This window comes from Aphelocoma coerulescens, chromosome 28 (genome assembly GCF_041296385.1).
Source record: "Aphelocoma coerulescens isolate FSJ_1873_10779 chromosome 28, UR_Acoe_1.0, whole genome shotgun sequence".
Lineage (NCBI taxonomy): Eukaryota > Metazoa > Chordata > Aves > Passeriformes > Corvidae > Aphelocoma > Aphelocoma coerulescens.
In genome coordinates this window covers 2,006,209-2,031,807 of record NC_091041.1, presented here as the reverse complement: position 1 = coordinate 2,031,807, position 25,599 = coordinate 2,006,209, and the positions used below count along the sequence as shown (strand labels likewise).

The window sequence follows — 25,599 nt, the reverse complement described above, 5'->3', positions numbered from 1 at the left end:
CAGCCCACTCTTCCTCACCTCAGCATCCTTCCCTCTGTCACCCACCGCACCGGGAGCGCCATCCCTGGTGTCACCCTGGGGACCTGCTGGCCTCTGTCACCTGCGGGGGAGGTTGAGAGAGCGGGTCCCAGGGTGAGCTGGCTGTGGCCACACTACCTGATGGGAGCCTGGTCCGAGTAGTCCATCTCGTAGCTCTGCATGGAGTCAGTGTAGGAGTCACGGGAGCTCTGCTGCTGGTGCCTCATGGGGTACTGGTGCACGGAGGCGTTGGGCTGGGATGTGGTGTAGTAGGGCGGGGGGATGCTGTTGCTGGTCTCGCTGCGGTAGTCACTGTCCCGGTCGTCCACGGTACTGTCGGGGTCATCGTCTGCAAGGGGCCACAGTGAGTGGGGCAGGGGATGGCCCAAATCTTCCCCCCACCCTGCACAGACCCTTTAGTGCCACCACTGTGTCCCCACCACTGTGGGACCATGCTGGGGAGGTGGGCCCAGGGCAGGGTGAGGGGGGAGCTGACATGTTCACAGCGCAGGAAGGGTTTGGAGGGATGAGGGGAAGGCGGAGGGGGAATTTGGGACATACAGACGGGGGAAGAGGACGGGGGCAGGGACCCTCCCTCTGCCCCATCAATGTTCCACCACAGAGGCAAAGCCCAAGCTGCTCATTGCCACTGGGACACCCCAAAGGCACAGAGCCCCATGGTGCCATGTCCCCACCAGCCCATGGGGACAGCCCTGCCCAGGACAGGGCACTTGGTGACACTGTCCTCACCCAGTACAGAGTCATGGCACAAGGCCACAGGCTAGACCCGAGCTCCAGGTCCCCTGAGCCCTGGGCCAGGCAAAGAGGGATGTGCTGGGGACCCCCAGGCTGGGAAGAGACGAGTGGGCAGGATACTTACTCTGCTGTTCTCCCCAGCCAAAATAATTCCAGTTGCCTACAAAGAAAGGGGCAGAGATAATAAAGATGGAGGCAGCTGGTTGGGAGGAACCAGCATCTCCCTAGAGGGCACACTGGGTTGGGAACACTGCCCTGGGGACAGTATCCAGGATGGGGCACACTGGCACTGGGACAGTGCCGGGGCCTGAACATGGTGATACCAATCAGGACTGGAGACCGTGCCTGGGGTGGGCATGGTGTCACTGACCCTGGCTGAGGACAATGCTATGGCCAGGCATGGTGGCACTGACAGGGGACAGGGCCTGGGGTTGGGCACAGGGGCACTGAACCATACGTGGCCCTGGGGCGGTTACAGAAGGGGAAACTGAGGCACGGGTTGGGACAAACTGAGCTGCCACCCCAAATGCCTCTGCGGGGCCCCCCTCCAGCAGCCCCCGATCACCAGTCTGCTGCCCCTCGCCACGGGGGGACCGTCCTTGCCAGCCCCACTGCTCCCATGCCCTGCTCCCTCCACCCACAGGAAGGCTCACCCACTGAGGAGCAGGGAGACAGCAAAGGAACGCCGGCAAACACAGGAAGGACAACAGGAGTGGCGATGGGGACAGGGTATGGGGTGAAGCTGAGCCCCACTTGGGGTGGGGTCCAATGCCCCAAAGCAGATGCGGAGCCCACCCCTTAAAATTCCTCAGTGTGGGATTGGGGAGAAAGGAGGGTGTGGGGGTCCCACAGCGGGGCAGGGACAGGGCAGCACTTACAGCACTGCGAGCCATGCACGGGCAGAGGCTTTTCCTGCTCCTCCTGGAAGGCATACTGGAGAGAGAGGGGCTGGTGAGGGCTCCTGCTGGCAGCACTGCCCCTGCCACCTCACCCAAGGCCTGGCTGCACTCACATCATCCTGGTCCCGCATCGCGTTGAGCTGCTCCAGCTTCTTGGCCCAGTATCTGGCCTCCTCCTCAGGGATATCTGCGAGGGCAAAGACCCCAGCTGGTGCACAGACCTCGCCCAAAACAGCCCTCGAGCTTTTGGGGCCACAGTATCAGACCCTCAGCCCCAGCTCCAAGGCTCATGAGCATCCTTGGGGCTGTGGGCAAGGAAGGACACGGGCCGGGCCTGGGGACCAGGGATGGGGTACCCACCCAGTGGCAGCTCAAAGCGGGTGTCAAGGAGGATGCGGTGGAAAGTCGGATCCTTGGTGCCCGAAATCTCGTTGTCGGTCATGATGACCTGGGAGTCGAGCGTGAGCCATTCCCCAGGGCCCTCCTGTGGAGTGGAAAAGGAGTGAGGAGAGCTCCCAGGCCCCCCTTTCCTGGCCTCACAACCCCAGCACACAGAATCTGGCCTCAGGCAGAATAAGGAAGGCTCTGCTTGGCCCAAAGGACAGCTGGGGGTGGCACAGGTCTCTTGGGGTTCAGCAGGGAGATGGCTGTGCCCGGCTCCCTACCTCATTGGACTGCCGGATGGTCCGGAGGGGGATCCACACCGTGCCCACCATGGTGTCCCAGATGAGCCCCTTGTTCCACACCTCCACGGTCAGGCCCAGGTCCAGCCGATTGATCTCACTGGGGACAGGAAAGGTATCAGGTCATCCCCCATGAAGTTAACCCCCCTCAGGTTACCCCTTCTCAGCAGCCCTCTGGGACCACCCCAGCTTCTACCTGTCCCCTCGGGCCCAGGACTCAGGTGAGCCCCCCAGACCCGGGGTCAGGGCAGTGGGGGGCTCCCCGTGTTATTTACAGGGGTGAGGGGGAGCAGCAGGGATGGGGGAGCTCGAGGGAGCCCCTGGACACTCACAACATGAAGTCCTGCTCCCAGGAGGGCAGGTTGCCCCGCACCGCGATAGTCGTGCTCTTGACATTTTGCACCTTCAGGGTCACGTAGGTGTTAAATTTCTCTGTGGGAACAAGCAGAGGGTGAAGTGACCCCCAGTGTGTCCCCAACCCCCGCCACTGCCCACTGCCACCCACACACACTTCCCTCAGCACGCCAGCCCCAGGACGGACCCTACACCCAGGGCTGGCAGATGTGAGCCCCCCGCGCCTGTCCAGGGCACCCCCATCTCTGTGTGTGTCCTCCCAGCTTGCCAAATGATGCCTCCAGAGCTAAGGGTCCCCTCGCCCCCTGTCCCCAGCCCTTCCCCTGATCCCACCACATCTGACCAGCCCAAGAGCTGCCCACCCTCTCCCCTCAGGTGGGCAGGCAGGTGGGGTCTCACTTACCTTGGGGCCCATCGTACTTGGCCTTTTTAACTGTGGGGACAAAGGGAGAGAAGAGAATCAGGCTGAGACCCCAGGGGAAGGTTGGGGATCCCCACCAGGGTGTCAAGGGGGTGGGAGGACCCCAGTCCTGGTTGCCCCCCACACCCCCCCAGCTGCCAGCTGGGAAAAGTGTTGGGATCCCCAATGCCAAATGAGGGTGGTGGATCAGACATGAGATGGAGGTGGGCATCAGACGGGAGCAAAGGCTCCCCCAAAAAACCTGCTACTCTGGGACAGCTTGTAACCCCAAATGACCAGCCTTCCTCTGCTGAGGGAGTGTTACACCCTCCCCCCTTTTGATTTGGGATTTATTTGGAGAAACAGATGATGTTACCATCCATATCCAGAGGGAAAACCTGTGGTCTGGGGGGCCCTGTCCCCCACTCCAGGCCCAGTTGGATGGCACTAGCCCAGCAGGACCAGGGTTAAGGCTCTCCCAAACCACTGACCAGGATTTCCCACAGGAAACCTGGTGGGTGGGGGCCTGCCCAAAACCAGCCCCAGGGATAGTGGAGACAGCCCCTCAAAATCTTATACGGCCCCAAAACATCGCCACTGCACCGCAGCCCTGTCTGCCCCCGGGGGCACCGTGGGGCTGGTTCCCATCCTGCCCATTGGGGTGTGCAGGGGGCCCTCCGATCCTGCTCAGCTCCAGGGAAAACCCTCCCAGTCCTGGCTGTCCCCCCCCAGCTTTACCCAGTTGGGTGGGGGTCGGTCCCCAACTTTTGGCTGCAGTGGGGGGGGCAAAAAGGAGCTGAGCACAGCCAGGTAGGGACGCTGCCCATGCCGGGGGTGGCGGGGCCGAGGGGTGTCCTCGGGGCTGCCAGGAGGGGATCGGGCGGGCAGGGAATGACACAGCACCCGGAGAACGCTTAAATGACGCGGGTGCCAGCGGGTGCAGGACCAACGTGACCGAGGAGGGATGAAAATAGCCCTGGCGACATCAAAGGTAATTTGATTTCGGAGACGTGCCACTCGCCAGCCGCTTATCAGCCGCCACCAGCGCCGGAGGGGACGCGGGGCTGCCGCCAGAGCCACGTGCCTGGCAGGGCTGGGAGGAGGCCACGTGGCACCGGCGGCCTCGGGGAAACTGAGGCAGGGGGAATCATCGCCTCGGAAAACAACTGGGGACCCTTGGATTCGGCTGCCTGCCCTGTGCCACCGAGAGCTGGGTGACACGCTGGGTGGCTTTTGTCCGAAGGAAGGCCACCAGCCACGTCACCGGCAGCCATGTTCCCAGGGAATCACAGGGCTCCGGGAGCTGCAGCTGCACTCAGGGATGGGGAATTCACACGTGGGGGATGGCACAAGGCTCCAGGATCCCAAAGATCCTCGAATGACACCAGGTTGGAAGCCTGGGGGCTGTCTGGGGATGGCTGGCATCACTGAGTGTAATAATGATGTAAATTAAATATAAGGTATTTATACATTATATGATACATATTATAAATTGATATTATTCTATTCTAATAGAGCATTTGGAGCCAGAACCTGCCTGTGGCTGACAGGGATCCCCTTCCCCCGGGCCCAGGGGCACCCACTACTCCTCACCAGCTGCTGCTTCCAAAAAGGAATGGGAGAGCAGAGGAAGGAAAAGCTCCAAAAATACCCGAGCTGACAGGAACAAACAATTACCCAGGGAACACGTGGCTTTCCTGGCTGTCATCTCCTGCCAGGGAGAAGTCCTGCTGTCACCATCTGCGGGATGTGCTGCCCTCACACCCATCAAAGGGTCCCCAAAGCTAGCAACAGGGGTGGTGAGTCCTGGGGTGCCACCCTGGGGCTAAATTCTACCTGAGTCCCCAGGCAAGGAGCTGAGGACAGTGTGACACTTGTGTGACACCAACAAGCTGGGATCTTCCCAGGCTGGGGGGATCTGGCTCCCCTCTGGGGACATTGACCAGCTGGGGAAATTGAGGCAGGAGGCAGCTGGCAGAGATTGGACTGGGAATGGCATGAAAACTGGGCTGGGCTGTTGGCATGCCACAACAAGCCTGTCTGTCTGTCCCCCCCATCCACCCATCCTGCTGTCTGTCCATTTACCTGTCTCTCCACCCACCCGTCCCTCCGTCCATCCACCCATCCATCTGTCATCCATCTTGCTGTCCATCCATCCACTCACCCCTCTGTCCATCCAGCCACCCTCTGTCCATCCAGCCGCCCCCTGTCCATCCAGCCACCCCCTGTCCATTTACCTGCCTCTCCATTCACCCATCCATTCTATCTTCTGTCTATCCATCCATTCACCTGTCTGTCCATCTACCCACCCCACCACCCACCATGTCCGTCTCCTGTGTGTCCACCCCTCTGTCCGTCCATTTACCTGTCTCTCCATCCACTCCCCTATCTGTTCATCCACCCATGCCTCTGCCCGCCCACCCCACTATCTGTCCACACACCCATCCCTATGTCCATCCCCCCATACATCTATCTGTCCATCCCTCTGTCTGTCCATTCAACCCTCTGTCCATCCCTCTGTGCACTCCTCTGTCCATCCTTCCATCTGTCCATCTATCCATCCACCCCTCTGTCTGTCCTCTCCCTCTGTTCCTCCACCCCTCTGTCACTCCCTCCACCCACCCCTCAGCCTCCGTGCTCACGTCTCCCATCCCCTCCATCCATCTGTCCCTCCGTCTCTCCATCTGTCTCTCCGGATGCCCGTCCGCCCGCCTGTCCATCTGTCCGTCTGCCTCACGCCACTCCAGACACCCCCTCCTGTCCCCACTCACCCCACAGTCCCAGGTCACTCCAGTGCCTGTCACCCAGGGACACCCCGTGGCACGAAGCCCCCAGGGGCTGCACGTGGCCGCAGCCCCCCAGGAGGGGCAGGGAAAGCTTGGGGGAGGCTCTGGGGTGGCACCCCCGCCCCCGGGACCCCCAGAAATAGCATGAGAAGCGTGACCAGCGAGTGGTGACGGGGCCCTGGGGGAAGCCCCAACCCACTCGGAGCTGTTTCTCAGCAGCCACCCCCAGCGCCGCCGAGGGTGTCACCACATGTGACAGTCCTTTACGTGGGAGTAAAGAGGCGTCCCCCCCGCCAGAAGAGGGTACCCCAAATCTGGGGCTGGCTGGGGGGCACACGGGGGCACGGTAGTTGTGACACTGCCAGGGGAGAGGGGGCTGTGACAGCACCTAAAGGACAAGGACATGGCAGGGGGTGGGAGGGGGCACAGCCCCCATCCTGAGGAACTCGGGCAGCACCAGGAGAGCCCCCATATTCCTCCAGATTTCACCTGGCGTGGGGGAATCCCAGACACCCTATGCCCCACCTTGTCTCAGATATCATTCTGCCACCTCCATCCTATGACCCCATGACACACAAGTGCTACCCCATCCCCATCAGGGCCTTGGGAAGGGGGTAAAGGGATCCCCTTCCGACTTCTACTCCCCCCTTACTGAGCATTCAATCCAGAGTGATCAGCGGGGCTGAGGCCCAGCCAGCAGGACTCATCTGTGCATCGAGCTGGGCAAGGCTCAATGTGCTGGGTGCCGGGATCCCCTCCCTGTGCACTCCCCCCGGTTCATCCCAATATAGGGTGACCAGCACCAGATCCCCTAACTGGGCAGCAGATCCCCTAACACACCAGCACCAGACCCCCAGGCTCCTACCCTGAACCCCCCCAGCTGCCCTGGCTCCCACCAGCATCACCATGCCCAGGTGGGGCAACACCTGCAGGGGCATAGGGGGCTGCAGGAGGTGGGGCTGGGGCTCGGGGTGTAATTTGAGGTGGGTATTTAGGGGTTCACAGAGGGAAGAGGGGAGAGATTGTGGGATTTGGGGTGCATGGGGTCTGTTTGGGGGAGTGAAAATGTAGAGATAAATAGATGGGGAAAGATGATGCTTGGGGTTGGAGGGATTTTAGGGGCCGGGGGTGCTTGAGGGTGGAATTGGGGGGTTGGGGATAGATGTGGGGTGCTGGGGGCACGTATGGGGTGTTTTTCATGAGGGGGTGTTTGGGAATGCAGAGGGCTGTGTCTGCAGGATGGGGGTGCCTGAGGATAGGCGTGAGGGGTGGGGTCCTGGGGGGGTTGATTAGGGGGGTATTTGGGGAGAGATGGGATGGTGGGGGTGTACGGGCAGGGGTGTTTGGGAGGTAAGCACGTGGGGGTCTGCGTTTGAGGGGGGTGTGGGAAGAGACGCGGGGGGGGCAGGGTGGGAGAAAAGGGGCTCCGAGGGGGCGGGAAGCTGGAGATTGATAGCCAGGAGCGGCTGGGGTGGGCGGCTCGGGGGGACCCCCTCCCCACGGCAGGGGAGGGCTACGGAGGGAGCCCGGGGGGGGGCTTATAGGGGAGCCCCCTCCGTCCCCGGCAGTGGGAAGTTATGGGGGGGAGCTCCCTCGCCACGGCGGTGGAAGGCTATGGGGGAAGCCCGGGAGTTGTTACGGGGGGAGCCCCCTTCCCAGGGCGGGGTGGGAAGCGGCGGGGGGAGAGCCAGGGAGGGTTACGGGGGAGTCCCGTCCCTCCCCCGCCGTCCCCATGGGGCGAGGGGAGGCGCAGGGGGAGCCCCGTCCCTCCCGGCAGGGGTTTAGGGTCAGGGTTCGGGGGGATCCCGGGGGGTTCCGGGGGGATCCCTGCGCGGGCAGGGCGCGCCCACAGCCCCGTCCCTCCCCCACCCCCACTCCCGGCTCCCGCGCCGCGCGCGCGCCCCCGCCGGTTCATTCATAAATCCACGCGCCGGGTGCTTGTGAATGGAGCCGTTCCCACGACCCCCCCCCCCCATCCACCGCCCCCCCCTGCTGCCCACACTCCCCTCAGCCCCGCCGGCCCCGCGCTGCCCCCTCCCCGCCCCGAGCAGAGGGGCTGCGGGACGCGCCCCCCGCCCGGTCCCCGCGGCCCGTGCCCTGTGCCCCGGTACCTCCGACGCAGAGCAGCGACATGGCGGCGGTGCGGGTGCCGGGGGGCGCGGGGGGCCCTGGCCGCCGCCCGGCTCTAGCGCGCCGCCATCTTCCCTCAGCACCGCGGACAGCGCCTGACGTCACCCCCGCCCCCGCCCGCGCGGCGCCGCCCCCCGAGCCCCCCCCGAGCCCCCCCGAGCCGGGGCCGCGGCGGGTCCGGGACGGGTCCGGGGCCGGGGCCGGGTCCGGGGCCGGGGCCGGGGCCGGGGCCGGGGCCGGGGCCGGGGCCGGGGCCGGGACGGGACGGAGCGCGGCCACACCCGCACCGCCCGCGGCACGGCCGGAGGCTCCTGCCCGAATCGCAGGGACCGTGCCGGGGGGGTGGGGTCTGTCTGTCTCGTACAGCCTTGGGGGGCTGTCGTGCCCTCCTTTCCCTGGGAGGGTGGGGTCGTCTGGTTTGTGCAGCTGGGGGCGGGGAGGGGGGTGTTGTGTCCTGCTTGCACAGCCTTAAAGGAGGGGTGGTTTTGGGGTGCAAAATTTACCTCACCCCCCCCCCCCCGGGCAGCGCTGTGCATGTCCAGGGATGGGTCTGAGCAGGTGGGGGCACACTGTCGTTGTCACTCCCCCATTGTTGTCCCCTCTCTCCTCTCGGCCACCACATGTGACATCCCAAAGAGATGCTCAGCTCTGGGCAGTGGTCCCAGCTCAGGGGCTGCAGAAGCTGCCGTGGTCCCAGACAGGGACCAGCACCCAGCTGCAGATGCTGACCCTCATGGAAGGGGTCCCACATGAGGGTAAAGCAGAGACCTTCACCTCCATCGCTGGGGACACGAGCTCAGACAAGGTTTCATCCTGTCCCCGCCGGCTTCCTCTTGCCATGGAGCCAGGTGATGGACTCACACTCCCATCCTGCTGGTTTTGTGGCACGAGCAAAGGTGTCACCATGTCACTCCTATGGGATCATCGCATCTTGCAGGGAGCCACAGGAAGTGGGGTCAGGAACACCAGGGGCAAAAGAAGATGCCAAGGGAAACTGAGGCACGGAGCAACGAGGGAAGATGTGCACACAGGGTACCTGCGCGACTGGGTGCCCCAGCCTGACCCTGCTCACTGGTCTCTCAACACTAATGAGGGGTCCCAAAAGAGCAGCAGGGCCTGACTTTCCCAAAGCAGTCCCAGGCCTGGGGTGGGTCAGCCCCTTGACAGTGCAGGACGGAGCCACCGGTGGCAGGGAACATGGGAGCTGGACATCCATGTGTGCCCTCACACACCTGCACACCCCCTGTCCCCCACACGTGTGCACACAGCCCCTCCTGAGGTGACAGCCCAGGCAGGGTGACCCAGTTTGGGCAGCAGGGAGGCCCACGGGGCCGGGCTGCAAACAGCCCCGCTGCCATCTCCCTCTCTTTTCCCGGGGGGACACTGCAGGGACACAGGGTACGGTGGGTAGCAACGGGCAGAGCCCTTCCTGCCAGGGAAACTGAGGCAGGGAGAGCTGGACTTGCACCAATGAGAGGCCAGAGGAGGCAGGATCACCCTGGGCAATGCTGAGATGCCACGGCAGGGCCCCCAGGTGCCCAGGCTGCAGCAGCTGGCTCAGCCCAGCCCCTTCCCCACCACATCCATCCTCCTGGCTCTCTGCTTCCCAACAGCCCCGCCCCAGGAATGGCAGAGCGAGCACATGCCAGGGTGGGTGCCAGCACCGAGGCTACCTCCCCCCACTCCTCACTCCGGGGGGGCTCTCTCCCCATTCTGCCCCCCATTGCCTGCCAAAGCCCTCCCAGACTCCCCTGACGATGGACCAGGACTGCATGGCACCGCAGCCCCGGCACACGGCATTTCCACAGCGCCCACCCTCGCAACCGCATCCTGGCAGGAGGTTCAGGGTCCCCCCAGATACCCCCAGAGCCCCTCCCCACAGGCAGGGATGTGCCCGAGGCTCTTCCCAACCCCACCAAGGCCTCTCAATGTATTTTTGGGTGCCAGCTCATGGCATCTCCTCCTGCTTCTGCCAGCGCTGCGGCCCTGGGGCAGCAGAGCTGCTTCCAGCAGGACGTGTCTGCTCCGCTCACCGTCAGCGCATGGTCCACGTGTGCTGGCACACGTGTGACACCGACACACGCACTCGTGTCACGCACACACACACACACGTGACATACACACGCTCGTGTCACGCACACAGACACACAGACGTGTGACACTGACACACACACTCGTGTCACACACAGACACACGTGTGACACTGACACACACACTCCTGTCACACACACGCACTCCTGTCACACACACAGACACACGTGTGACACTGTCACATGCACTCCTGTCACACACACGCACTCATGTCACTCACACACACACACATGTGTGACACTGACATGCACTCCTGTCACACACACGCACTCATGTCACTCACACACACACACACATGTGTGACACTGACATGCACTCCTGTCACACACACGCACTCATGTCACTCACACACACACACATGTGTGACACTGACATGCACTCCTGTCACACACACGCACTCATGTCACTCACACACACACACACATGTGTGACACACGCTTATGTCACACACACAGTCACACGTGTGACACTGACACACGCACTCCTGTCACACACAGACACATGTGTGACACTGACACGCACTCCTGTCACACACATGCACTCCTGTCACACACACAGACACACGTGTGACACTGACACACACACTCCTGTCACTCACACATACACGTGTGTGACACTGACACATGCACCCCTGTCACTCACACACGCTCGTGTCACACACACAGACACACGTGTGACACTGACACGCACTCATGTCACACACGCAGACAGATGTGTGACACTGACACATGCACTCCTGTCACACACACTCGTGTCACAGACAGACACACAGCTGTGTGACACTGGCACATGCACTCCTGTCACACACACTCGTGTCACACACACAGACAGACGTGTGACACTGACACACACTCCTGTCACACACAAACATGTGTGTGACACTGGCACATGCACTCCTGTCACACACCCTCGTGTCACACACGCAGACAGACGTGTGGCACTGACACGCACTCCTGTCACACACACACAAACGTGTGTGACACTGACACATGCACTCCTGTCACTCACACACACGTGTGACACTGATACACGTGCTCGTGTCACACACACACACACACACGTGCCTGCCTGTGCACACACACCAGTAGTGCAGGCACACACACACTCACATTCTCACGCACACTCACATTCTCACACACCACCCTTTCCAAGCCAAACAGCAATTCTGGAAGATTCCAAGCAGGAAGATTTTCCTCACTCAGCTCAATCCATCTGACTCCCCCTGCACCCACTGATGCCCGGTGCCACCCTCCTGCCTTGGTACCCAGCTCTCAGCTGCAACCACGGCTCAACTTTGGGTTTATTTTCTGCCCCAAACCCTTGTTCGGATGAAAAAAGTCTCATTGGAAAGGGAAGTGTTCGTGAGAAGCTCCAGAGTTCTTTTCCCAAGAGAAGGCCTGGCTTTTGATCAAAAATAAGGATAAAAAACCTGGTATTTAGAAAAAAAAAAGTAAATCAGGAAGTAATCTCCGTGCCTTGAAATTAATTATTTCCAGGAGCTGAATTCCTGCAACTTGCCCCTCATGCTGCTTCCCTTCCCACACAGCCATCTCACCCATCCCAAAATCCTTTGGCGCTGTGTCTGTGGTGGTGCCCCAGCCCCCTGGACCCCAGGCAGCAGGCTGGCTCCATCCCCAGAAGCTTCTTGTCTGAATATCCCCAAATGTCATCAAATCTCCAGCTCAGCACAAACCCAGCTTCTCCTGTGACTCCTGGGCTTTGAAAGCCAAAAAAAAACCCCAAACCTCCTCAAAAACTTCCTCCATCCCTGCAGCAAAACCCCGGGGTTGGAAAGTCTGCAAGCACCGGGGAGGAGGGCAGGGGGCACAGGGGGAAGGCAGGGCACCCAGCAGGGACCAGTTTGTCCCACTGCACAGCACTGGGAAGGATTTGACTGTCCCTAAGGATAACAAAGCCAGAGCCAGCTGTTCAGCCACACATGGGGATGGTCAGCCCACAACCTCCAAACTCCAAATCAAATCACAATTCCTGGGAGAACAGATGATAAATGGACATGATGACGTGGACAACTGAGAGCCTTGAGCACTCACTGGGATCAGAATTGCCTGTGGCAAGCCCAAAATCCAGGATGGCTCATCCCTGGGTGGGGAGCAGGCTCAGAGGGAAGGGGGCAGACGTGATCCCCCCTGGGATCCTTTGGAGAACCCCACAGCACACGTGGAAACAGTAGGGCCAGAAGGATGTCACACCCTGAGGCACCTCTGACTTCCTTGGGCCAGGTCACGCTGGGACCAGGGTGACAGGGCCAGGAACCACCAGTGCCCAGATCCTGCCCCCACACTGGGAGCAGAGATCAGCCCACACAGCCCTGCTGGTGCCTGGCTCCCCCAGACCCTCAGGCGAGATACCCACGCACCCCGTTTTCATCCCTGAGTTTGTACAGAGACGGAGGGGAGGAGAAGGAGAAGGAGAAGGAGAAGGAGAAGGAGAAGGAGAAGGAGAAGGAGAAAGGAGAAGGAGAAGGAGAAGGAGAAGGAGAAGGAGAAGGAGAAGGAGAAGGAGAAGGAGGAGAAGGAAGGCCCCTCCATCTGAGCACATGTGTGTTGGGGGACACAGGACAGCTCTGGAACGGGTGACATGGGAGCCCATCACCCACACACGGATGTGTCAGGGTCCCTGGTGTGGGGCTGACAGGTTGTAGGGGGTACCTGCAGCAGCCCCTTCCCTGGGCAGACAAAGCCAAAGCAACTCCCAAATCCTCCAAGACCCAGCACATCCCTTTGCTGTCCCACCCACCAGGATCCCTCCGTCCTGCTGACGTGGGTGCTGTCCCTCCGGCGTGTCCAGCCGCTGGCACAGCCTCTGCCCGGCAGTGACCACCCACCAGGCCACCCAGAGCAGCCGACCCGCCTCCCCGGGGGCAGCCCAGGAACTCTGGGACTGGGATTATTCCTCGCCTCCATCCAGCTGCTTTTCCCCAGGGCTGGGAGCTGCTCTGAGTGCTTTTTGAGGGAAAAAGGATCTGTGATGGCACTGGGAGCAGGGCATCATGCCAGCCACCTCCTGGAGTAGCCGGTGGGGACGGAGGTGCCAGGCATGGCAGCAGCACCGGCAGCCGAGGGCTCGGTGAGGTGGCAGCTCTGCTACGACGTGAGGGCCAAGACCTGGTGGATGGTGAGTGAGGGCGGCCGGGTCAGGGGTGCAGGGTCAGCTCTTGGCTGTTTGATTTTGGAGGGGGGAAGCTGATCTTGGGCAGAAGAAGGACTTGGGGCCATGACAGGGAGGTTGTGCCATGGCCCTGGCTGGGACCAAGGGAGGGAGGGTTGGGGTGGAACCCACTCACCCACCCACGTGTGTTCAGGGATCACCTCCCTGTTTCAGGGGCTTGGATTTCTATTGTTTCCCACTGATCCCAGCCTTGCCCTGGGTCCCAGACTGGCTGTCCTTGCCCCAGCTCACTCCAGGTGCTTGGCTCACGTGGTTTTGGAGAAATCTTTGCTGCTGGCAGGAAACAGCATCTCCCTGCTTGGCAGTGAAGGGCTCTGCTGGTGTGAGCCCCATCCCACCTCTGCCAGCCCCATCCAGTCCCTTCAGTTCCTGTCCTTGAGATGTTGCCTGCAAGGGGACCTGGGTGTCTGTCTGTCTGTCCATCCCCCAGCACCCACCCTGGCCCAAGGCAGGGGCTGTGAATGGCCTTAAACTGGATTTAAGACTGCTTTGGGCACAACCTCGGACTGGTTTTGGGAAGCAGAGAAATCTCTCTGCAGCTTCACAGTAAAATCTTGAGCCAGGGGATTCACTCCTCAAGCTCCCGAGAAGCCATCACCCTCTGCAAGGGACCCCACAGCTCTCCCAGGACAGGATAACTGGGAAGCAGACATGCTGAGCAGACTCCTGCTGGGAAGCACGAGCCACTGCCACCGCTGACACTCAGGCTTGCAAGGGAGCCCCGCAAACCCACTCAGAGACAAACCCTCGGGACACTGGGGTGTCCCCCTCCTCATGCAGGGATGGTGCCTGGCATCATGCCAGCTCTGCTGCTGCTCAGGCACGGAGCACAGGGAGAGGAGACCAGATCCTGCCCTGCCCGACCCTGCCGTGGGCAGCTGCAGTTTCCAGGGCAAGAGGCTGAGCCGGAATCAAAGGGCTGGAGGTGGGGGGCACTGGCAGCGCCCGTGCCCAGCGGGAACGCGGTGCCCCTTCCCTCGGGATCACCCACGCTGCCCAGCATCCCACTGCCCTGCCCGACGCCGAACAGAGCCGGGGCTTCAGAGCAAGAAAATCGGGCCTTTGAGGCAGCCCCCGCAGCCCCGCGCTGCCTCCGGCCGCAGCCGCTGGCGCGGGGAAGCCGGGTCGCGCCAGGACACGGGGGCGGTGGGTGACGCTCGGCCGGCCGGAAGAGGGACTGGCAGGAGCCCAGAGCCTCTGCGGGGTGTCAGGGTGACCCCATTGCTGCGTGCCCCGTGGTGCACCCACAAACGCTGCGTCCCACCCGGGTAGCTGGTGCCGTGACGCTGCAGAGTTTGTGAGGGCTCGGAAGGGGGGATGGGTGCAGGCGCAAACGGGAGCCTAAAGCCCAGACTGGACCCAAATTAATCGCTCAGCTCACATTTCCCAACGAGGGACAAGCACAGCAGCTGCCTGACCCACCTTCTGTGCCCGCACCCCTGGGAGATGCCGGCAGCCCGCAGGACTGTGTGTCCTCATCCTGGGTGCAGCAGCAATTGGAAAAACACTGTTTTGCTGAATCAGGCCTGAGTGGAAATGCTTTCACGAGAGACGACAGATGTGGGATGCTGCAGCCTCTCCCTGGCTCCCATTTTGACATCTCTGGCTGGGAAAGTGCCCTGGGAAAGGCTGGAGCATTCCAGGAACTGGCCCAGGTCAGCACACAGTCCCAGAACCAATTTAGCCCCACAGGTGCTCACCGCTGCACCCACCCTGGCCTGCTGGGGGGGACCTGAGAAGGGTTTTCTCAGCATTTGGGGTCCCCCGTACAGGTGTTTTGTGTTACTCCATGGAAAACAGAATCAAATGAACCTTTCTGAAATGGCCCCAGTGTCCAGGTTTTGCCCCAGCCCCTCCCAGCACGCCCAGCTCCCAGCACGCATCCATCCACTGGGGAAGAACGTGTGATGGATTGACCAAAGGAGAAAAAAATTAATCAGGCTGGAGGTAGCTATGAATTACGTGGCTAAAAATACCTCTGCGGCATCTCCTGCCGAGACGTCCCTGAGCAAAGCCCCAAGGAGCCTGAATCTCTGCTGACACCCCATCGATCACCCCCTCCTCGCTGGGCAGGGCCAGCATCCACACACGAGTGCTCCGTGGGCTCGGCTGGCTCCGGCACAGCCGATTTACTGCTGAGCCCCGGCAGCGATGCAGAGGTTGATCCGTCAATGCTGGCGCACGAGTCCCTGAGTCAGCAGGTATCGAGCGCAGGGTGAGGCCGTCCATCCATCTCAGGGATGAGAGGCTCGGGAGAGAGGCAGGAAAGCTGCTCTCCAGCATCCTGCATGGAATGGCTCTGTCGGGGACGGCTGCGGTGGGGTCCGCAGGTCGGGCGTTCACGGCCGCAGCGGCAGCGAGGTGGCTGGTGGTGCCTGGGGTTGGTGCCAGCCATGGCCCCTCCATGGCACTGTCCCTTTCAGGGACAGAGAGCACCTGGATAGTCACTGGTGGGTAAAACCAGGATCCTGCACCACCCCCCCCATCACAGCCTGTGCCCGGTGAGATGGGGATGGTGGGATTTGGTGGGACATCCAAGTGCCATCGCAGCAACCCATGCCACTGACCTCTTCCTGGGCACCGTGGTTCTGCTGGGTTTCTCCCAGTTTCCAGGGGGAATGGTGCTCCCCGTCCCCTCGGAGCCAAGGGCCCACTCCCACAGGGTCCAAAGCCATGGGGCTCAGCCCACCGGCACCTCCCCAGAGAGAGCACCAAGGTGTCTCCAAGGCGCGGGTGGCTTCTCCAGGGCAGACCGAGCCGGGGGCACTGCCCAGGCGGGGAAGGCCACGAGCCACAGGCGCCCTGCGGGGACTCGCCCGTGGGTGGGCACTAGATGGCAGCAGAAGAGCGCGCACGGCAGCAGGCACCGGCGCGGGCACGGGCACGGGGACGGGGACGGGCATCGGCACCGGCATCGGCACCGGCACGGGCACCAGCACCGGCACCGGCACGGGCACCGGCACCGGCACGGGCACCGGCACGGGCACGGGCACGGGCACGGGCACCGGCACCGGCACGGGCACCGGCACGGGCACCAGCACCGGCACCGGCACGGGCACGGGCATCGGCACGGGCACGGGCACCGGAACGGGCACCAGCACCGGCACGGGCACGGGCAGGGCAATGGGCACCGGCATCGGCACCTTCACGGGCACTGGCACGGGCAGGGGAACGGGCATGGGCATGGGAACTGGCACTAGCACGGGCACGGGCACGGGCACGGGCACCGGCAGCGGCACAGACACGTCACGGGCACGGACACAGACACGGGCACACTCAACCCCGGCACCGGGCGGCAGCGCAGCTGCGTCCTGTGGGGCTCGGGGCTCCCCGCGGGGCGCTGCGGGGACAGTCCGGGACGAGCCTGGGGACATCGGGGATTCCCGCCGGCCGTCCCCGGGGTGGGACGCTCTGCCGTGGGACGCTCGGAGCAATTTGGGGCAGCTGAGGAGGGGAGTCGAGGTTTGCGGGCGACGGTGGGAGGGCATGAGGACAGGGGACATGGCAACCCTGTGGCAGAGGACACGCGGCGTGTCAGGACCCCGCGGCGACTCTGTGGCGGGGGGACACGTGGGGTTCCAGGGGACACGGCAGCCCTCGGTGCCGGGGGCGGGGCGTGGGGGTGCTTGGGGAGGGTGCGGGGGGACACGGGCGCCCTGGCCAGCTGGCACCCAGTGTGTCCTGTGGCACACTGACACCTCCTGCCTGGGTGCCACAGCTTTTGAGGGCGCTCCCGTTACACCCCAACAAACGCACCTCCCAGGCGCTGCTCCAAAAGGCAGGGAAGAAACGAAATGGTTTTGCAGGAACACCCCAGCACCCAGGAAGAACCCGGAGCTGTGGGAGAAAGGTGCTTTCCTGAGCAGAGGGAGGGAAACCACCCGTGCTTGTGCACAGAGGTGCATACACACACACACACACGTGTGCACACGCACACCACACACAGAGGCACACGCGTGTGCCGGCCCCCGTGCACACAAACACGAAAATACACGTGCATGCACACACTGTGCACACCCACACGCGCAGCCCCTTGCACACACACCAACCTGCTCTGGCACACCTGGGCACGGGCAGGTGCCCGCACAGAGCCGTGTGCCCTCCTGTGCACGTTTGCAGAGCTCACACATGCACACACATCCCTGCAAGCGCTCGCACACCCGTGCACACGCACGCACAGCCCTTCCCAAGGTTTCTCGTTAAAAAGTACCCGGGTAGGTAAATAGGGGGCAAGGCTGGGGGCCACCGGCGGGGGCTGGGGCCGGGGCGGCCGCGCTGGGGGGGCTCAGCCCAGCTGCTAATGACCCACGGCTGGTGCCAGCTCTCTAATCCGTGCAGAGGTTCAGGACAAACTGTACCAGCGATTATATAAACCGACTCGCCTCTATTTATTTAATTCCCTTTTATTTATTTACCGCTCAGCCAATTGAAGGCAGGGGAGTGTTGCATCCCCCAGCCCTCTCCCGCCCGGGCCACCCGCCAGCCGGCACCGAGGGCTGCCGTGTCCCCTGGAACCCCACGTGTCCCCCCGCCACAGAGCCGCCGCGGGGTCCTGACACGCCGCGTGTCCTCTGCCACAGGGTTGCCGCGTCCCCCGGCACTCGGCGTTGCCACAGGGCCGCCGTGGGTCCCACGGTGCGGTGCTCAGCGTGTGCGTGGCCGTGCCCACGGTGCGTGCTGAGAGCACAGCGAGGCTCCCGTGTGCACACACACCTAACGGCGCGTGCCAGCACACCCACGCGTGCACACACATCCACACACGCACAGCCATGTGCACGTGCCCACGTGGCCACACGTGCGCTTCCATCCACATGTGCATCCGTGCACAAGCACCCCCGTGTTTGCACACCAGCACCACGCAGGCGGCAGCTGCTCTGCAAGCTCCTGTCCCCCGACCCAGGAGGTGACACGAGGACACGAGGCCCCAGCCATGTCAACAGCCTGCCGGGGCCCAGACTGAGAACTGGGGGGGCGGGGAGGAGGAAGTCCCAGGGGGAAGGCACAGGATTCTCTCAGGGTCCCCCATGTTCCCCTGGCACACGGTGGCACACGGAGCCGGTGGGCTCCCACCCTGATCCCCTTCTCCTTTCTCATGGGGGGGCTCGGGGAGCAGCAGAAGGGGGCACTGGGGGGATGCTGGACTGCACCCTGCCTCGTCTACCCCCTCCCCACAGCATCGCCCACCCTTCCCCTGCCGTTACATAAAGGCCCGATGACAGTAAATCAAGGGGCAAAACGTCTCCCTCGAATTAATAACTGACTTCCTGTGGTTGCAGATTCACCCTCAGCGCCTGTTTGTACCCCCCCTTCTCACCCCCCCGCTTGGGTTAATGCTCCCAGGCGCCGTTTGCCATTAACCAGCTCCAGCACCATGCAGAGTGAGAGGCTGGGGCCCAGTTATCCCAGTCCAGCCCGGGCAGGGATGTGGTGGGAGCCCTGTCTCCATGCATTCTGGTCCCACTTGGGCAGGAGTGCAGGACCTGTGGTTCTGCCACCACTTGCCCGGTGCCCTTGGCCATGGCACCCCATCAGCTCCTGTGCAGGGCCAGGGCTGGGGACACAGGGAATAATGGGACATGGCCAAGGCTCCCTCCTGTCCTCACACCGGGTACAGGGTCCCCCCACACCCTCCCCACCTCCCTGCAGGCTGCCCAGACAGGGTCTGGCAAAGCCTGGTAATCTCCCCATCGCAAACATTGCCACCCCTGGATCTGTGTCTCTCCCCCAGCAGCCTCTCGGTGCTCCCTGCACTCCCATTTTGTAACTGGGAGCAGGCCCTGCTCGCCGGGAGCTGGGACTGGAGCTGGGGCCAAGCCATTGTGCTGTGCCGCCGACTCGTGCGGGAAGAGCGGGTGCTCCCGGATGAACCCGGCTGGCGCAGCCGTTTCCTGGTGCATTTCTTCTATATTCCGAAAAAAAAAACCAAACAAAATTCTTCTTAAACTAGTTAAGGTTGCTAAGAGACAACAATGTGCTTTATATGGTGCCTTATTGACAAAGCCCAGCTCTTAATAAGCTCCGAAATGAAGGGCGAGCAGCTTGGGAAGCCCACACGGCAGGGCCGGACGCCGCACGCAGCCGCCTCCTTCCTCCCGCAGAACAGCCCTAACCCCGCCTGGCAGTGCCAGGGAAGGGCCCTTCTCCCCCAGGGCTGGGGCTGGTCCCCGCTCTCACCCCCCATCAGCTCCCCCAGCAGCCCCAGCCACCACTGGGGTCCAGCCATGCCCCGCTGGCATCTGCAGCGTTTTGGAGCCGCCAGCTTGGCACAGGTACAGTGCCGAGAGCCGCCTCCGCGCCCGTCTGCCAAACACCCACCAGCCCGGAGATGCTGCGGCTCCCTCGGGAGGGGGAACGGAGCTGGCTGGATCCACGCTGCCCATTCCTGGGCATGGCAGGTGCTGGGTGCCGCAGCCCCGCTGTGGGCAGCAGACCCGTCATGGGTGCGAGAGCAGAGCGTGGCGTGCGGGGCCAGGCTCAGTGTTGGCGGGGTCAGGCTGTGCTCCTTGGCACAGGTGCTGAGCACCGGGGCTGGGCCCAGCTCTGCTGCTGGCGTGTGCGGGCAGGAGCGGGCAGGCCCCGATGCCAGGCAGGGCTGGCAGCCAGCTGGCATGGCAGGGAGGCTGCGGGCTCTGTGAGCAGCGGGCACCACCCTAGAGCTGGTGAGGGGCGACGGGAGACAGGCCGAGGTGAGCCCTTCTGCCATTCACCCGCTGTGCTGAGCCACCCGCAGCCTGTCGCCGTGCTGGTGTCTGCAGGGGAATGGCTCCTTCCCAAGCAGCAGCCTGGCTGCTGGAGACCCCAGCATGGGGGACAAGGAATGGGCAGGAGGTGATGAAGGTGACAAGGAGCTGGTTGGGGACACAGCAGGAAGTTTTGGGCTGAGGCCAAGGGTGCTCTCAGCACTCCAGTATCTGGCCCTGCCGGCCCTCCTATGCCATGGCTCCCAGAGCAGCTCAGCACCCTAATTTTTCCCTGCACAGATGATGTGGGTGCTCCACAGTATCCCCACAGTGGGATGAACCAGGCCCCAAGCATCTCCACGGCCCCAGCTCCACGTGCTGGCTCAGTGCCCAAAGCAGTGCCAAACCCAGCCTTGGCCCCACCACAGCCTCAGCCCCTGAGGAAAGGGGATGCTGCAGGCTCCTGGCTGCTCCCAAAACAGTCCCAGGGGAAAAACACGTGCAGGAGCACACGTGTGAGGAAGAGGAGGGTTTGTGGGGGGTGGATAGCACCCCACTTGCCCAGGCCCCGGGCACTGGGGCATCCGTCAGCACACGGAGCCTGGGAACGTCGGTGGCTGAGTTGACTTTGGCTGGGGCCTGCTCCCGCCTCTCCCTGCCCACGGCGGCGTTTCCCAGCGCCAGCCCCCGCGGCCTGGAGGGGATCCAACACCCCCTTTCCCCCCAGTGGCACTGCCCCTGGCACGCTGGGCACCGGAGGGTGACGGGCACAAGCAGCAGGATGGGGGTGCCACCCCACAGCACCGCAGGCTCGCCTGTGGCCCCCTCCCCGGAGGGCTCGGTGCCCCTTCCCCCAGCACTGGGGGCAGGTAGGGGCCGGGGCCGGATCCGTGCCTGCCTTGGCCACGTCCCCAGCTTTTCAGCTTAGTGCTCAAATCAGCTTGTGAGGTGCCGGCTGCTTAGCACCCAAATCCCCAGCCAGGGCTAAAAATAACCCCCCAGGCCTGGCGGGTGGCAGCTGGCACCGCTCAGCACCGCCTTGGCACCGCCATGGAGGGGCCCTAGAAATGCCACTGCTGGAATGGGGCAAGGACAGGGACCGGGAGGCAGGAGCTGGCCTCATCCCTCACCTGGGCGCCCTCACCCACCACGGGCTCAAGGCTCCTGTCCCCAGGGATAAAAGAGGTGTCAAAGGGGAAGGTGACCCAGTATGCCACCAGTTCCTCTCACTGACACACCTGGGAGTGGTGCCAGGCAAAGTGGCCTTGTAAGCGGGGCTTTTCCCCATTGGTAGAGTCTCTGCAGTAATCCAGGAAGGGGCTTGGGGGGAGGCTTTAATGTCCTCATGCTCCATTTGTGACATGGGCACTGTCCTCACACCCCCCAACCACCCCTGTCCCCGGCACAGCCCCGGTGCCCAGCCAGCCTGTGATGAGTCTGTGCAGCCTCAGCCTCCAGGGGAGGAATTTGGGGGTGCTGCTGCTGGGACCCCTTGGCTGGAGGGAGCAGGAGGTTGTGGCTGCTCCTCTGCAACAATGGCCACAACCGTCGGAGGGGGAAGGCTGAACTCAGGAAGCCTCAAGCTGTGTCCCTGCAGTTCACCGGGTGTCACCTGCCCTTGCGCTGGCCACAGGGCAGCACCTGCACACCTGGGGGACAGGGAGGGGAACAAAGTGCCCCCGAGCTCCCTCCGGCAGCCCCCGGCGGCCTGGGCCGTGCCGTGCCTGTCTGCAGCACGCTCGGAACATCGCCGGAGCCGTCACCGGTTTAAAAATAGCGTCTCAGCAGAGTGCAACCGCGTTCCCTAAAAGCCATGTGGTTCAAGTTAGAGGATTAATTGGAAATGCTTATTTTGATTTGCAAAGTGATTGGATTTTTCCAGGGCATTTTGAAAGGAAAAAAGTCTGAATTTAATTATCACTATTCCAAAAAGCACCATGGGACTGAGTGTTTGAGGTCGTCTCATGTTTGCTTCACACCCCGTTCCAAAATGCAGGCGGGCTGCAGGGACGTGGTGGGACGTGGTGGGGGTGTCCTGCTGTGTCCTACTCCCGCTGTCAGGCTGGTCCCAGCTCCCGGCCATTCCTGGCTCCCGGCCGTTCCGGACCCAAGGGAGTCAGGATGACCAGTGGCCATTGGCCGGTCCCGGCGTTCGGCCCCCAGCAGGATGAGAGCTCGGGGGGAACCGTGTCAGCACAGGCCAGGCCTGGTTTGGGGAGGGTTTTCTTTCACCAAGTTGCTTTGTTTTTACCAAAATGGATTTTTAACAGTAATTGCCTTTTTCTTCTTTCTCAGGGAAAACATCATTTTCAATTACATTTCTCTGGGTTTCCATTGAAAAATGAAAAGCAAATGCTCTTTCTTGCTGGCAAAATGTGGAAAAATGTCTAGGAATATTTTTGTCCAAATGAAAACAGTTTCAGTTCTTTTTCGAGATCTCTTTTTTCCTGAAAAGAAACCACAGTTGCCTTCCCAGTTATTCTAGTCGAACTGGTTTCGGGACAGACTTCCCAGCTCCGAGGCTGGAGCTGGGTTGATGGTGCTGCGGGGCTGCTCTGGGGTGCCAGTGCTGCCGTGGCCCCTCCATGGCTGGTGGAAGGATGGGGCAGGAGCAGGGTGACACCTGCACCAGCACCTTGGCAGCTCTGGGATGCACCAGGCTGGAGAGACCCCTGCTCTGTGCGGGAGGCTGGGGCTGCAGGGTCCTCTCCAGGGATTTGGGAATGTGACCTGAAACCCACATTTCTGAGACACTTTGGAGCCCAGAGACTGCACTGTGCTCCCCACAGCCCTGCTCCCATCTCGGTGTCAGACACAGGTGCAGCATGGGCATGTCTGGAGGGTGTCAGGGGTGTTTGGGGTGTCCAGGTTATCTGGAGCCCAGGGCAGGGCTGGGATTCAGGACTCAGTTTGGCACACGCTGAACACAGCAGAGCACCCAGAAGGGCCTGCTTGCAGCCAAACCCCGCCATGATTCAGAAATGGTGCCTCCATTCCTCCAAAATACCCTTTATTTGGAGGCTCTTCCTGTCTTGAAGTTCCCCCTGGCAGGTCTGGGCCTCAGAGCTGGCTGGGATGCAGGGCACACACGGATGCAGGATGCCCCACGACGGAGGCTCCGGCTGCAGGAGCTGCTGGCTCCGCGCACCCCACAGTCCTGCCAGGCCGGAGGAAGGGGAATACAGAAATCAATGTTCAACATTATCACTGGGCTGAGATTTGGCTCGGCTTCCCGGCCCGTGACGCTGCCTTCCCCCTCCTCCCCACTCTGGGAGCACAGCCAGGATTGCCGGGCAGGTGGGGAGTGCCAGCGCGGGCATTCCGGTGAGAGCCTGCGGGTCCCGTGGGCTCCGTGCTGCCACACCTGGGATGGGCACCTTCCCCACCACCCGCCATGCTCAGCCAGGGATGCTCCTTGAGCAGAGCTCACCCACGTCCAAAGTGCCATGGGAGCCAGGAGCGCGGTGCAAGAGCCCCTATCTCTGCCACGGCAACAGCCTTCACCCCAAAAGGCCCCGAATGCTGATTTAAAAACCTTCAGGAAAATCCTCCCGCATGGGTCTGATTTGCCCCTGCAAGTAAGGAGCTGTGCCTCGGCTTCCCCGCTCGGAACACAGAGGGACCTGGTGATTCTCCTGCAACTCCGTGGGAATGGCACAGCAGGGACACATCCTGCCTTGGGCCCCGGGAGGCAGCTTGGCGTGGGGAGCACAGATCCCCTTCTTCACCTCAAAAGAGCTGAAGGGTTGGGCTGAGCCCCCGAGGCAGCGTTTGGGTGCAGCAGCTGGGAGGCTTCAGCCCCAGTCCTACGGGAGAAGGAGCAGCCCCGGCGCTGGCAGCCGGCGGAGGATGTTTGCTCCCGCTGTCATGTGCCTCCCACCACAGATTTAGACACCGGAGCAAGCCAGCCCCGGTGACAAACACGGTGCCACTTGGGTAAACACAGCCCCTCGGAGGCGATGCGTCCGGGGCCACCATAGGGAGAGACCCAAGAAACCAGAAAAAGGGGGGAAAAAGCAGGAGGGAAAAAAAAAAGAGAGAGAAAAAAGAGGGGGAAAGTAAAAAGAAAAAAAAAAGAAAAGAAAGGCCAAGAAAAAAGGAAAATGAAAGGCAAAAAAGCAAAATGAAAAGCAAAATGAAAAGCAAAATGAAAAGCAAAATGAAAAGCAAAATGAAAGGCAAAATAAAAGGAAAAATAAAGGCAAAAAAGGAGAGGCAAAATAAAAGGCAAAAAAAGAGCCAAGCAATTGTCTTTAAAAAAATATTTTCCTCCTGGCTCGCTGCAGAGCGGCTGGGCGAAACGCCGGGAGCCGAACGCCCTGTTTTCCTTGCTTCCCATTAAAAAAAAAAAAAAAAAAAAAAAAAAAAAAGAAAAAAAAAAAAGAAAAAGCACCACCCAGCAGCCCAAAGCGGGGATACAAAGTCCACTTGTGGCCCTGCGCTGCACCCTCGGCCCGGGCGGCAGCTGGGTGCTGGCGCAGGGCGCCTGGCACACAATGGGGGCTGTTGTTGCCGGAGCGGGAGCTGGCGGCGGTTCAGGGCCGGGCAGAGCATGTGCCGGCGGCCAAGAGCTGGCGTGGCTGGTGTTAACTCTCCAGGCCCTGCTCCGAGTGCCCCGAGTGCGAAACAGGCAGGGAACAAATCCAAACCCACCGAGCTCCCTCGCCCTGGCACGGGGCAGGTGGGGGAGCCCCCAGTTGCTCGTTAATGCGCAGCCCCCAGCCCCGGGCCCGGCCGTAATTTGGGCTTTATGAGCCAGGGCTGGACCAGGACCATGAAACAGCCCCTGTACCCCCTTTCCAGGGCTATCCAAGGCCCCCACCCTGCACAGGGTGCCTGGCCCTGCGCACTGACCCCACGGGGTATCGCAGCACCCACTGGGCACCTGCCCCCGGGGCAATGCCTGGGCCTTGGGGCACTGTCACAGCCAGCAGCACCCACACCCCCTGAGTGCCACCACATCCCCCAGGGAGCCTCCGGCAGGTTCACAGCATCCCTCAGTGCCTGCTCCGTGTGCCCAGGCCGGCACATGCTGGGACACTGTGGTGCGGGTGCCACGCCAGCTCTGGGGGTCCCCTGCCACCACCTTGGGGGTCCCCTGCCACCACCCTGGGGTGCTGCAGAGTAGGTGACCCTGCAAACCCCATGTTCAGACAGAACACCCCATCTCCTGGTGCACCTCAAGCGCCTGTGCTAAACACTTTGGCCACAAGCCCCCCCCCCAAGCCCGAGGTCCATGAGCTGCAGGTGGGGGCTGCTGCCCCCCCACCAGTGCCTCACGCAGCCCCCCCAACCACAAACCCCATTTTCCCTCCCCGCTCTGCTGAGCTGCCTGGTCCCGCTAATAAAAAAAATAATAAGGACATGGAAAATTCTATAATATCCCTTTCCAGCTTCTTGGATTTGGCTTTCGTTAATTCGAAGCAGACCCCGGGGGGGGGCGGGGGGGCAGAAGGGGGGAATCAAATCAAACCAGAATCACGGCACGGAAAGCCAGTTTTCACAAAAAAAGACCCAAGCCAGCAACCCCAACATTTGAATGCAGCAGGGAAGGGAAAAAAAAGTTTAATATGTGCTTAAAAACAAACGAGCGGTGGTATCATTTTTAATTAG

At 62.0% G+C, this 25,599-nt stretch overlaps 1 protein-coding gene across 1 annotated transcript in view; it reads right to left on the bottom strand.

The window, feature by feature from the left end:
• Positions 1–8,072, bottom strand: part of UNC13A (unc-13 homolog A) — a 37,088-nt gene extending 29,016 nt beyond the window's left edge. Inside the window, exons 1-9 of the mRNA XM_068997315.1 lie at positions 8,008–8,072; positions 3,114–3,143; positions 2,689–2,788; positions 2,339–2,456; positions 2,034–2,157; positions 1,787–1,860; positions 1,653–1,707; positions 899–934; positions 157–367 (exon numbers count right to left, since the gene is read on the bottom strand). Of these exons, the coding sequence (XP_068853416.1) occupies positions 157–367; positions 899–934; positions 1,653–1,707; positions 1,787–1,860; positions 2,034–2,157; positions 2,339–2,456; positions 2,689–2,788; positions 3,114–3,143; positions 8,008–8,029 (770 nt within the window). The 5' untranslated portion in view covers positions 8,030–8,072. The remainder of the gene's footprint in view (positions 1–156; positions 368–898; positions 935–1,652; positions 1,708–1,786; positions 1,861–2,033; positions 2,158–2,338; positions 2,457–2,688; positions 2,789–3,113; positions 3,144–8,007) is intronic.
• Between the last annotated feature and the right edge of the window lie 17,527 nt (positions 8,073–25,599).